Raw genomic sequence first — 13,221 nt, 5'->3', positions numbered from 1 at the left:
CCTCGGAGTCCCCATCGACGGCCGCTAAACTAAAGTCTGTGTTGTTCCCTCCTACGGCGACGTGTCTGGTGGCACGAGAGTCGGGGCAGCGTTACGACCCCTGTTCACGGTAACACAGCCTCGTGTTGTGAGCCTCCATGATGAACAATTTCCCTCGCAGTGTGAGGTAGGACGTGAGGATGAATGAGCCCGACTGGCTCAACACAGGCCAGGGACGAGTCGCGTCCTTGTCCCCAACTCTCCGACCCGCCATAAAGCGTGTGCGAGCGTGTATATACAGGCTACGCGTGGGAAAAGAATTAAAGAAGTTAGATTATGAACTTTATATCTGCATGTGGTGTTTTTTTGCTCTCCTGCAGAACACATGCGCCACCCTGCACACACACACACTTGCCGGCCATTACGCGTCCGTGAAGGTCGTGCGAGGAATTCTTACGCTTCATAAATAGGCCGTAAAAGTTCATGAAAAAGTAATGCGTACAGCAGGAGGTCTCGCCTCAGCTCAGTTTCCCTTTAAGTTACCACAACACTTACATGTTCCTGACTGATCTTTGCTTCCTTACAGCCTGCCTGGGATCATCTCTGCTTGTAACCTTGCTGTTGACCGTTTATAACCCTGGGACACCTCAAGGCCCCTTCCAGAATGTGTAAAAATAGTCCGTCCGTGCCATGTTTCGCTCGTTCAGGACGGTCGTGACTCGCTGCCTCGTTTGCTCACGCCAGAAGGTTTATTGTGTTCCGGGAGGCTAACGTGCAGGGTGGTGACGAAGGAGGCGCAGAGGCAGAGGCAGGGGAGAGGCAGAGGCGGAAAGGGAGGAGGGAGGAAAGAAGATTGTGTGGTAGAGGTGAAAAGAAGGTTAGGGATGGTAGTGCCGTGATTATGGTGGTAAAAATCGTGATTGCTATGGATTATGGTAATGGTGGTAGATTTTATTTGTGATACAGTCGGGGTATGGTGAATGAGGGGCTGGTAGAGGTAATGGTGTTTGCCTAGGTGGTTTGTAGTAATGGAAATCGTGAATGGGCGCCGTTAATAATGGTGGCCGTCCCCGAGGTAGTGATTGTAGCAGCGCCCGTGACATCTATGGTACAGGTCATAACTCTGGCGCTGGTTGTTACGGAGGCAGCGATAATGATGATAGCGTGTTAGTATAGTAGCAAAGGAGTTGGTGGCAGTGGTATATATCCATTGAACACAAAATAACGGGGGAAAGCAGAAGAAAAAACAAAATCAGAAAAAAAAGAGAGGCGGAAAAAGAGACGCAAGAATGTTGAGTCAATAAAAGAAGGTAATAGATAACAGCGTAAAGAGGGAAATAAGAAAAGGAGAATTGTGGGGAAGGGAAAACCATGCGAATAATGTTTCATAAAAAGAAGCCCAATTTGCGGCATTTTTCACACGCAAATCATTCCTCGTTTTTTCTACCCAGCCGGCGGAGCTCCGACTTGCACACCCGCGGCGGGGAACGACTGTCTGCGTATCTCACATATTTTCGTGCTGCAGAGACAGACAGACAGACAGACAGACAGCAGACACACACACACACACACACACACACACACACACACACACACATATCCCCTACACACACACACCTACACCCCCACGCCCCCCCAAACACACACACACACACACACACACACACACACACACACACACACACCCACACACACACACAAATACCCCCCCCCCCCACACACACACACACACGCCCCCCCAACTTGACTGGCTGGAGCAAATGCTTGTGCCATGAGAGGATTTGAGTGGGAGTAGTGGCGCCCAGGCACCACTCCCACTATCTTGGCCCAACCAACATCTGTCGGTGACACAGGAGACTGAGACGACCGACTGCAAAGCGGGGTTGCAGGAGTCTGCCGAGAACACAGTCTGTCGTGCTTCGCCTGTTGCGTGACTCCATCCACAGATTTTTCATTAGGGGTTGACTCCCGTAGGCTTACACTTCACCAGATAACCCACAAGGCGGTGAGTGGGGCGGGGGTGGCTGGTGAAGGTGCACCTAAACCTTTAGGACCGTTCGGCCAAATGTCCGTTCGGCCAAATGTCTGTCGGCCAAATGTCCGTCGGTGAAATGTCCGTCGGTCATCTGTCCGGCCACGGTCGCAAGACACCCAGTTACCGTGTGCTGACGCGTGGAGGCTCAGTACGAGTCTTGGTGATGGAGTGGCTATGTACTGGCAAGTGAAGACTTACGCAGGACTGCTCGACGATTCACCTTGACGGCTAACCAGCGGTAGTAGCTGAAGGCAAGAGAATAGCAAGCAGAGTATGCACCTCGGGCATGCTCACACACACACACACACACACACACACACACACACACACACATTGGAATGTAGGAAGCTCGCCTCACAACCGTGAGGTCCCAGGTTCGATTCACAGGCGGAGTGAAAACGGATGGACAGTCTCCTTTAATCCGTGCCCCCTGTCCACCCAGCAGTGAATGGGTACCGGGTCAAGGGTTGTGTCCTGCCTCCCGGGTGTGTGTGGGTGTGAGGTGAAGCTCCAGCCGTACCTAAAGATATCACCTGAGCTTCAATCGTTCGAGTGTTGGCTGGTGTTCGTGAGTCAATCACGTGATCAGACCATGGTGAATTAAAGAATCACGATATCATTCAAGAACCATCACACGCACACATTAAACAATTACAGAGAGAGAGAGAGAGAGAGAGAGAGAGAGAGAGAGAGAGAGAGAGAGAGAGAGAGAGAGAGAGAGAGAGAGAGAGAGAGAGAGAGAGAGAGAGAGAGAGAGAGAGAGAGAGAGAGAGAGAGAGAGAGAGAGAGAGAGAGAGAGAGAGAGAGAGAGAGTGTGTGTATGCCACTATTAATCAACGTCATTTCTCCGCTCCTTCTCAGTTACATAATAGCGATGTTTTTTTCTTCTCTCCCTGTGTCTGATTTATCGAATATTTGCCGTTGTTGTCAGTGATTGGTGGAAACGGTCGATGTTTTCCGTTCGGGCCGAGCAGCGGGCGGTCTTTCCAATCCCGCTTACGCCCTCACTCACGCCAGACGAGCCCGCCGCCCCAGCAGAGTCGATGCCCTCACAGCCCCGCCGCGCCGCCCCGTTCATTGCCCATCCTTTTTATGTTCAATAGTTTCCTCCTCTCTTTCTATCTTTACCGTCATTCGTTCACTATTTTTCTTTACATTTTATGGTAAAGGAGACAGACCAAGGGATGAGGAAATCTTTAGTAAATACCAACAATATGCTGCTGCTCTCAAAGAAACAGATGATGGAAAAGAATTATCAAGTCTAGTTTCACTTTCCTCGCTGCCTTTTAATTAAGCTGCGGCGGTCTCCTTCATTAATTCCTATCCTCAACAGTTTCTTTAATATTCGCGAAGATTTGTAAGCTGAATATTCCAAGTCGGGTAAGATAACTTTCATACTCCCACAGACACTCCAGTGAGGGTGTTATGTCTGCGTCGCTTGGGGGACGATGATTATCAAGACCCTCGTCTGTACTGTTCTCGAAGACGCAAGACACTTGTCCCCCTCCCAACCTGAAAACTATTCCCCTCCTACATGTGCTGCTCTTCTACTTTTTATGTGTATTTTCCTTTTCCACGAGTAATGGGAATGCTGATTCAAGATCTCTATTATTGGAAATTTCTCGTGAATGACTGAACGAAATGTTTGGGTCCAATAAATGCCAGCGTTGCGAAGCTTTGTTGGTGATATAGAATGGGCCGTTCATTTATATAATGCAATATACTTTAATATCTCCGTCCACTTGTTCGCCTGGCCATAAAAAAAAAGAGGAAAAGAGAAAGGATGAAGAAACTGAACCGTATCCATAAAATAAATCGTTAAAGGACATGTTAAAGAACGAGATGTACGAGTACTAAAAGTTTGGTGTGAGTACCTGAGGACTTACCGTTGGCCGAGGCTGCGAGGAGGAGAGCCAGCAGCAGCACCCGCGGCTCCCAGGGTCGAGGGGGCACCTTGGCCCCCGCCGCAGCAGACGTCAGGTTCCCAGCGGGGTGTGAGGAGTGGCCCCCGAGCGGTGTGGCGCCAAAAAGGGGATTGGCCGCCACGTGTGACAAGTTCTTGCTGACGTGTTCCTTGCAAGGAGCGTTAACGCGGCCAGTGGGGTTCGACGCATCACGCTCCGGGTGGCGCGTCCAGAAAAGTGCGTTAGTTGAGCTTGTCCTTTGGTCTTGCTTAGTTCGGGACACGTGAGGCTCTGAATCATCCTGGGAGGTCCCTGATGGCGCCACTGAGCCCAGAGTGATGAGAGTCTTCCCGTGCCGTGATGCTGGGTGTTCCTGGGGTGCTGCGGTTGAACACTTGATCTGCAGGTCTACCGATGCACGTACACACCCCACGCGGCCCACACACTCGCCTCCACAGGCACGGACAGCACAGCCAGGGCCGCCAACTATTGCCGTGTACGATGAGGCCACCGCCTGCATACCCTGACTTCCGTGTGTGAGTAGACTGTGCCGTGGCAATAAGGATGTGGGCTTTGCTGCATCGTTTGGCACCATACTCACATCAGGTCCGCCGCCGCCCTCCTGGAAAGTCTCCATGTTTGCCTCCTCGCGCCTCTCGCTTCCCACAACTTCTTCCGCCCCGGGCCACACACTCCCTTGGTCCCCTGAACCACGGCGGCCTCTCCCACCCACATCAAAGTCTTCAGTTCCCAGCGGCACACCGAAGCGTGACGTTGAAGGCGACATGGTGGAGTGGTAACACTATTGATCCTGCAACCCCCGGCGGGTGAGGCAGTGAAGGCGTGAGCTGAGGCCGGCGAGTGCGAGGCCGAGGCAGCGATCAGTCTGACTCGGCTGCGAGGCAAAACTGTGATGGACACACAGCGAATTGGTGCAGCGCCAGACCCGGACTGACTCAGTGCAGTGAAGACACACCAAGCATTTTGAGGCGAAACCCACCACTTCGGATTCTCAAGTTTGTAAAAAGTCCAGCTGAGGAAACTCGCTGGACACTGAAGACTCCTAAGCGCCACACAGACAGTTCGTAATGAGTCGCAAAGAGAAAGTACTGGGTCGCCACACCTGAGACTCAAAGGTCACGGTCGCGAGGATTCACAAGTGCCAAGAGTCAAGACGTTGTTTTGTCGATCTTGTCCAAGTGTCGAAGATGACGCCGGTCACCTGGATGGAGGCGTCCTGTGACCTGGAAAAATACAAGAAATGGGTCACTCATACATACTGATAATGGTTCATCATGTCTATAGAAATATTTAATAATGAATGGCAGGGACAGACAACAGTCCTCTTTACACAAGCTCCCACTACAATGGCACCAGTTTGATATTTTACAACAAGAATCATAGAGCACCAAGAACATAAATGTCATTCACATGATTAAATATTTCCTCCACGCGCGACACGCTCCTAAAACTACAACACAATTTCTGTACACAATATTCCGTCCCTTGCATCGCGTTGCGTTGCTCACTCCGATAAAGTTCTCTACACTTATTATTGTCATCCCCTGCATTACCGCGACAATACCATTACCCTGTCTTCATTACCGTCACCACCACGCCGCCGCTGCCCGCACAAGCACTGCATTACCCACCACCATTGTTCTCTACATCAACACCGGGAACCACACACGTGCCATCCATGACAGACTCCATGCACTCAGCGCTGCTATCAACACCACAAAAACGATACAAATATGAGCAAAGGAAAAAGACGTGGTAGAAAAGCAGGGAGAGCAAGGCGACAGTAGAGAAACCGTGAAAAAGCAAAGGTACCCATCAAAAATTCAATTAGCCACAGAGCACTTGCCTAAAACAAACTATAGTGTTGATGTTTTACACTCCGATAAAATCCACACCTCTACCTTTGTCATTTTTCCCCTCATCGCTTAGTTAAAAGGCAAGGGAGTTTATTATTGCATCACCCGAGGCTTTCTCAACACAACAACTGAATACCATTTTCCGTTTTCTCACATATTGCACAATTTTCCCACCTCCCTCACGACCTTCCCGCCGCCTCGCCTTTCCCTCGAACCACTCCGCACACAGACAAGACAACAGAACGAAATTTACAAAACTGCGCCGGTGAAAATGCTTCCCTTAAATATTTCAAAAACACTGCCTGTCCATACTTTACACATCGTATTTATCAGTTATATATATCGCAACGGGGCAAGTAAAACATGACCCGATACAGACTAAGGTACGCAGGAACCCGAAAGAGACAAAGGAGAAGTGATGGAGACAAGGAGAAAGGGTGCGGCGGAGTAGTCTTGGAAGGTCACAACACACATTTAAATGCATGAACTCGTCTCTGATGTATTTTAAACCTTCCACACGACCTGGGTCTTCCTCTTGTTCCAATTTACGGCTTCCTCCCCTACGCGGTAATGCCCTACACACCCGTTCTTTCCCAGTGTTTTGCCTGAGAGTATTGCCCCTTTTCCTCGCTATTCACGGAATGGTTGAGGCGCTCTCTCTCTCCCCAGAACAGGCACAGGCCAGCCAGCCAGAGGAGAAGTCAGCCAGGCAACCAGTCAGTCATTCATTCATTCATTCAGTCAGTCAGTCAGTCACTCAGCCAGTCAGTCAGTCAGTTAGTCAGTTATTCAATCAGCCAGTCAGTCAGTCAGTCAGTCAGCCTGTTTATCAGTCAGCCAACTAGTGAGTCAGTTAGTGTCATTCATTCATTCATTCAGTCAGTCAGTCAGTCAGTCAGTCAATCACACAGTCACCCAGTTATGCCCCCTTTTACACGGGGCCACTTCGCAATGCTTCTCAGCAGCGCTGCAGCAGCGCTACTCACGAGCGTCGGTGACGCTGCTAACGCGCGTCGGTGGCGCTGCTAACGCGCGTCGGTGGCGCTGCTAACGCCCGACTCAATTTTAGCAGAGCTGCTGAGAAGCGCTGCAAAGGCACCTTTCAAACGGGGCCAATCAGCATCTCCTCTCAGCAGCGCTGCTAAAAAGTGGTGTGGCTACAACTACGTGTGAAAGCTCCCGTTGAGCTCCAGGTATCGTGACGAGCAGCGCTACTTTTTGTGGTCGCCACAGGCAGCGAAGGCAACCACTCGAATCCGTCTGCAGCGCTACTTTTTGAGGTCGGGGCTGCGTGTGAAAGCCTCCATTCATCTCAATTATTTGCCAACGGCAACGCTGCTGAGAAGCGTTACTAAGTTGCCCCGTGTGAAACGGGCCTTAGTCAATCAATCAGCCAGCTAGTCAGCCAACCAGCAATCAGCCAGCCAGGAAAGCCAGCCAGTCAGCCCTCTAGCCAGCAAACCACCCAACCATTCAACCAGCCAGTCAGCCGGTGAATCACCTAGTCAACCCTCCAGCCAGCAACATGACCACCATTCAGCCAGCCAGGAAAGTCAGTCAGTCCGCCATCCTGCCAGTCAGTCCCTTGACCATTCAGAACGACCAGTGACCAAACAAGCAAGCAAGTAAGCCAGAGTTCAGGCAAGTCAGACAGACAGACGTCCATCTCGCCAGACAGATAGACAGACAGACATCGAGTCAGACACCATGCCAGTGAACCAACCAGCCAGTAAGACAAGTCAGCCAGCCAGCCAGCCTGCAGGCTACCCAGGCACCCAACCAGTGAACCAGTCAGCAAGACATCCAGTTGGCCAATCAGCCGGTCAAGCAGACAGCCAAACAGTCAGTTACTCAGGCAGGCAAACACCATCCAACCAGCCAGACATGAAAGCAACCACGTCAGCAAGCCAGACACCCTTCTTCTTTTTCTTCATCCTTTTCTTTTGACCTGTTCCGCTTTGTATCGGTTCTTAGGTCCTCGATTCTCCTTCACACTTGGATAATTCACTATGCACGGAGCTCTATTTTTCCATACGCCTTGCGCACACAGTCTTTTACTTTTCTCTTTTCTTTTTCTATGTTTCCTACACTTTAAGCCCCACCCAGTAAACCGGTGAAAAAGCCAGCCAGCAAGACACCCGGATAGCCGGACAGCCACCCACCCACCTAGCCAGTCGGTCCGGTAGTCAGCCGGAAAGCCTCGCCTGGCCTCTCCTCGCCCTCGCCCCTTCCTATCCTCAGCTCACCGCCTCTTCCAATACACTCTCTCGGGCGGAAACCCTCTCAGTTTTCGTGCACACCAACACATACACAGAAACATCACTGACTCGCCCTTTCTGCAAGAATATTTCGCATACATACCTTTTTTCTCTCTGCACAGCGATATTCGAAAAAAAGATATATAGATAGGCAGATGTAGATAGAGACACCCAGATAGTTATCATGTATACACACGTGTGCTATAGACAATTAGATAACTAGATAAGCAAGGACCGTTCTGAAACTATGAAAAAATGCATACGCTTCCACACACACAAACATACGCACCCACACAACCAACCAACCAAATACACACACACAAAAAAAAAATACTAACATATATACAAATACACAGACACATACACACCCACACACAAACAAACAAACAAATACACACAGACACACACCCATACACAAAAAGCAAACCAACAAATACACACAGACACATACACACCCACACACAAGCCGTTCACCAGAAAGTATAAACCCTTTCAATTCTCCGACACTCCCCCTCACACCCATCGCGTTACCTTTCACCCTTCATCCATTTTTCTTTCAGCCCCACCACCACCATCACCACCACCACGGCCACCACCACCATCTCCACCACATTCTCGTCGTTAACACATCGTCCTCGTTCATTTAAAATCATTGTGAACCTCCTCTTTACCTTACCTCTTTTTCTCACATTCTCTCTTCCGACGAGCGCCATTACAACACGACTTTCATTTTACTATCTCCTAAGTCTCCCTTTTTTTACTTCCTTTCCCATCACTTTCCCTTTCTGCTCAGCCTTCTTCCTCCCCTCTTCCACTTTCTCGTCCTACTTCCTCTTCCTCCTCTACCCCCTCTTCCTCCTCCTCAGCCCCCTCGCCTCCCTCGCCCTCTCTTTCAGACCAATCAGCCGGCGTGCTTTTCTTCAGTATTGAGGCAATCAAGACTACCCTTTCTTCCCTGTCGAGATTATCCAGCTTTGTCCTCCTCCTCCTCCTCCTCCTCCTGCTCCTCCACCACCTGATTCTCCTCCTTCATCTTCTTCCCATCTCATCTCACAAAGTCACTTGCCTCCTTCCCTGTCTTTATCTTTTCTCCCATTACACCATACATTCTCTCTCTCTCTCTCTCTCTCTCTCTCTCTCTCTCTCTCTCTCTCTCTCTCTCTCTCTCTCTCTCTCTCTCTCTCTCTCTCTCTCTCTCTCTCTGTGTGTGTGTGTGTGTGTGTGTGTGTGTGTGTGTGTGTGTGTGTGTCTGTCTGTCTGTCTCCCTGCGACACACAACATTTACCTCCACGGTTTTTTTCTTTTAATCCTCCTATATAATTTATTCACTTCCACGGCTGCTTTTTCCAATTTTAATCTATTTACGTAACGCTGCCCTTTTTCGTGTCATCCGATTATGGGCACACACGCTTTTGGCTTTTTTTTTTACCTTCACTTAACTGGTTGCCAAATCAGGCACGCTATTCCATTTTTTTTATTCATAAAGGAAGAAAAAGGCTCTGGAAAAGTGAGGTGAGGCGTAGAAAATAACGTGAGGCATAAAAACTAAACTGAGGCATAGAAATTAAGGTGAGGCACAGAAATTAAGGTGAGGCACAGAAATTAAGGTGGGGTACAGAAATTAAGGTGAGGCACAGAAATTAAGGTGAGGCAGAGAAACTGAGGTGAGGCACAGAAATTAAGGTGAGGCACAGAAATTAAGGTGAGGCACAGAAACTGAGGTGAGGCACAGAAATTAAGGTGAGGCACAGAAATTGAGGAGAGGTACAGAAATTAAGGTGAGGCACAGAAATTGAGGAGAGGTACAGAAATTAAAGTGAGGCACAGAAATTAAGGTGAGACACAGAAATTGAGGTGAGGCACAGAAATTAAGGTGAGGCACAGAAGTTAAGATGAGGCACAGAAATTAAGGTGAGGCACAGAAATTAAGGTGAGGCATAGAAATTGAGGGGAGGCACAGAAATTAAGGTGAGGTACAGAAATTAAGATGAGGCATAGAAATTGAGGGGAGGCACAAATTAAGGTGAGGTACAGAAATTAAGGTGAGGCACAGAAATTAAGGAGAGGCACAGAAATTAAGGAGAGGCACAGAAATTAAGGGGAGGAATAGAAATTGAGGGGAGGCATAGAAATTGAGGTGAGGCATAGAAATTAAAGTGAGACACAGAAATTAAGGTGAGGCATAGAAATTAAGGTGAGGCATAGAAATTAAGGTGAAGCACAGAAATTAAGGTGACTCAGAAATTAAGACGAGGCTTAGATATTGAGGTGAGAAAGAGAAATAAAGGCAAGGTATAGAACTGATGTAAAGCATAAAAAACAGGACATAAAAGTGAAGACTGCTAAATATATATTCTTAATGACGTCATAATCTTATTTTTTTATACATCATTTCTATTTAACGGAGTTGCTTGTTTACCAATTATAATATGTGCTAATTGGCGTGGAGTTCATCGTCTGGCAAACTATTATCGTCGCTTCTTTATTTCAGTTCTTTCTTGCGCCCTCCAGAACATTAGTGTCTTTTCATTCAATCAGACATTTTTGTACACGCAGTAAAAGTCGGGTTTTTTCCCTTTTTTATGAGTTTATTGAGCCCTGCATAATAATATTTTCTTTACATTTAATCACTCCCTTTTTATACCCTCTGCAAAAGTCCCGTTTCTTTCGTTTTATGTGTGTATTATTTTACCACGAGGAACAATATTTTCTTTTCATTTAATCACTCGGGTTATTGTTTTGTTTTGTTTTTTGTACTTTTCGTAAAATCCGGGTTTCCTATCTATCAGCGTATTCTTGCACCCTCCGCAACGTTTTAAACTTCCATTGTAAGCAGCAATTTATAACCAAAAAAAATACTCACTAAAAATTCTTTACTTTTTTTATATCCATTTATTTTCTCTTTCAATTCTTATATTTCGTAACGACTGGACTCTGCCACACGTAGCTCACCGCAGTTTTTACAGGCGTTCCTAATGCTTCCCCATTCACTTATACTGCATACTTAATAAGAATCCTTTGCGCTTTTTTATATCCGTTTATTTTGTCTTCCAGTTTTTATATTTCGTAAAGACTTAACTCTGGCTCGCATACTTCACCACACTATTTCTTACTGTATTCCTTGCTAATGCTTCCCCACTTACCTGCACTGAATACTTACTAAAATCCTTTGGGCCTCTGCTATGCTTATTTATTTTGTCTTCCAATTCTTGTATTTCGTAAAGACTTAACTCTGGCTCGTGTACTTCACCACATTATTTCTTACTGTATTCCTTGCTAATGCTTCCCCACTTACCTGCACTGAATACTTACTAAAATCCTTTGCGCTTCTGCTATGTATATTTATTTTGTCTTCCAATTCTTGTATTTCGTAAAGACTAAACTCTGGCGCGCGTAGTTCACCACAATTACTGTATTCCTTGCTAATGCTTCCCCACTTACCTGCACTGAATACTTACTAAAATCCTTTGCGCTTCTGCTATGTATATTTATTTTGTCTTCCAATTTTTATATTTCGTAAAGACTAAACTCTGGCGCGCGTAGTTCACCACACTTCTTACATTCGTTGCTCATGCCTCCCCACTTACGTACACAGCATTACTTCATGAAAAAATCCCAAATCCGTAGCTGTTTTCTATTTCCATTTATATTTTCTTACAACTGTTATATTTCGTCAAGGCTGCATGCACTCCGGCGCGCGTATTTCCCCACAGTATTTCTTATTGTATTCCTCGCTAATGGTTCCCCACTCAGGACAGCCACTTGCGATCCGGCGCCATTACGGAGGGGGACGCATCACCGCCCTCACTCCGGCACTCCATCAAGCAATTATCTGCTCCACTAATGTCACGCATAAAGAGAAACAATGAATCATAACCTCGTCGTTATAATAATTCACGGTAATTTGTGCCATCCATCATTACCGCGCCATAATGCAACGCAGCGAGTTACTACATTATACCACCGCGAAAAAAACAATAGAATGAAAAATGGATGGAAAATGATAATGTTGGAAAGTTTTCACCTGAAGACGTTGTTTGTACCATTATCACCACCCCCACCATTACCACCCCCACCAATACCACCCCCACCATTACCACCCCCACCATTACCACCACCACCATTACCACTATCATCATCACCACCATCAGTCATCATCATCACAACCACCACCATCACAACCACCCCAAGCACCCTATTACCACCACCACCACCACCAAGACCACCATCACCACCACTGTCATCACCACAACCACTATCACCACCACCATCACAACCACCTCGAGTACACTATTACCATCCTCACCATCACCACCACTATCACCACCACCACCACTATCATCATCACCTCAACCACCCCGAGCTACTAGTACCATCACCACACAATTACCACCACCACCACCACCATCACCACCAAGACCACCACCATCACCACCATCACCACCACACCATTATCATCGCCTCCCCTACCAGCAGGACCAATACAGTGCATTAACATAATACCGCTTCCAGGGCGCGGTAATGGCACAAGTTCATATATAATCCACCCATTAACCCATTACCAGTGTTCATTACGCCGCGCCACACGCCATCACCGTCCCCCATCATCGTCACCTCTAAACGCTATTAGCTGAACCCTCTTAACATAATGTCGTCTTGGCTATTACCGTCCGTGAGAGGGCAGTCAGGGGGAATGTGCGTGTGGGAGTGTGCATGTGTGTGTGTGTGGGGAGGGGGGGGGGCGTCCTTTGAAATTCTTTTGACAGGGGATAAACAAGAAGTGCCACAAGGTCACTTAAGGGGCAACACCAAATGCATAGTGTGTGTTTGTGGACGTCTCTTGAAACTCGCATGATGGGGGATAAAGAATTAACACTCCCACAAGGCCATATAGAGACTTCCAAATGCAGTGTGTGTGTGTGTGTGTGTGTGTGTGGGCGTCGCTTGAAACTAGTGATAAGTGCAACAAATAGATGCTACAAGGTCACACAGAGACTCCACCAAATCCATGAAGTGTGTGCGTGAATGCCGCTTAAAACATTGTTAATAGAGAATAAACAAAAGATAGCGGCTAGAAGATCACAAAGACTTCCCCAAACACATACCACAACGATGAACTTAACCTTGTGCGCACTTCACTTCTCCCTCGGCGACAAGCACTTAAGTAA

At 47.7% G+C, this 13,221-nt stretch overlaps 1 protein-coding gene across 4 annotated transcripts in view; it reads right to left on the bottom strand.

Moving 5' to 3' along the window:
• LOC127009046 (uncharacterized) overlaps positions 1–13,221 on the bottom strand; it is a 104,041-nt gene that overhangs the window by 41,271 nt on the left and 49,549 nt on the right. For 3 of the 4 annotated variants that reach the window (XR_007761537.1, XR_007761538.1, XM_050881732.1), the window contains exon 2: positions 3,889–5,162. Coding sequence is in view for 1 of the 4 variants with exons in the window: in XM_050881732.1 (XP_050737689.1) it covers positions 3,889–4,705 (817 nt within the window). In the remaining 3 variants the exon portion in view is untranslated. The remainder of the gene's footprint in view (positions 1–3,888; positions 5,163–13,221) is intronic. The other variant, XR_007761539.1, reaches the window with a different exon arrangement.

The sequence above is a fragment of the Eriocheir sinensis genome, chromosome 39 (genome assembly GCF_024679095.1).
Source record: "Eriocheir sinensis breed Jianghai 21 chromosome 39, ASM2467909v1, whole genome shotgun sequence".
In the NCBI taxonomy this organism is placed as follows: Eukaryota; Metazoa; Arthropoda; class Malacostraca; order Decapoda; family Varunidae; genus Eriocheir; species Eriocheir sinensis.
The sequence above is the reverse complement of the archived record's forward strand: the minus strand, read 5'-3'. Positions and strand labels throughout refer to the sequence as shown.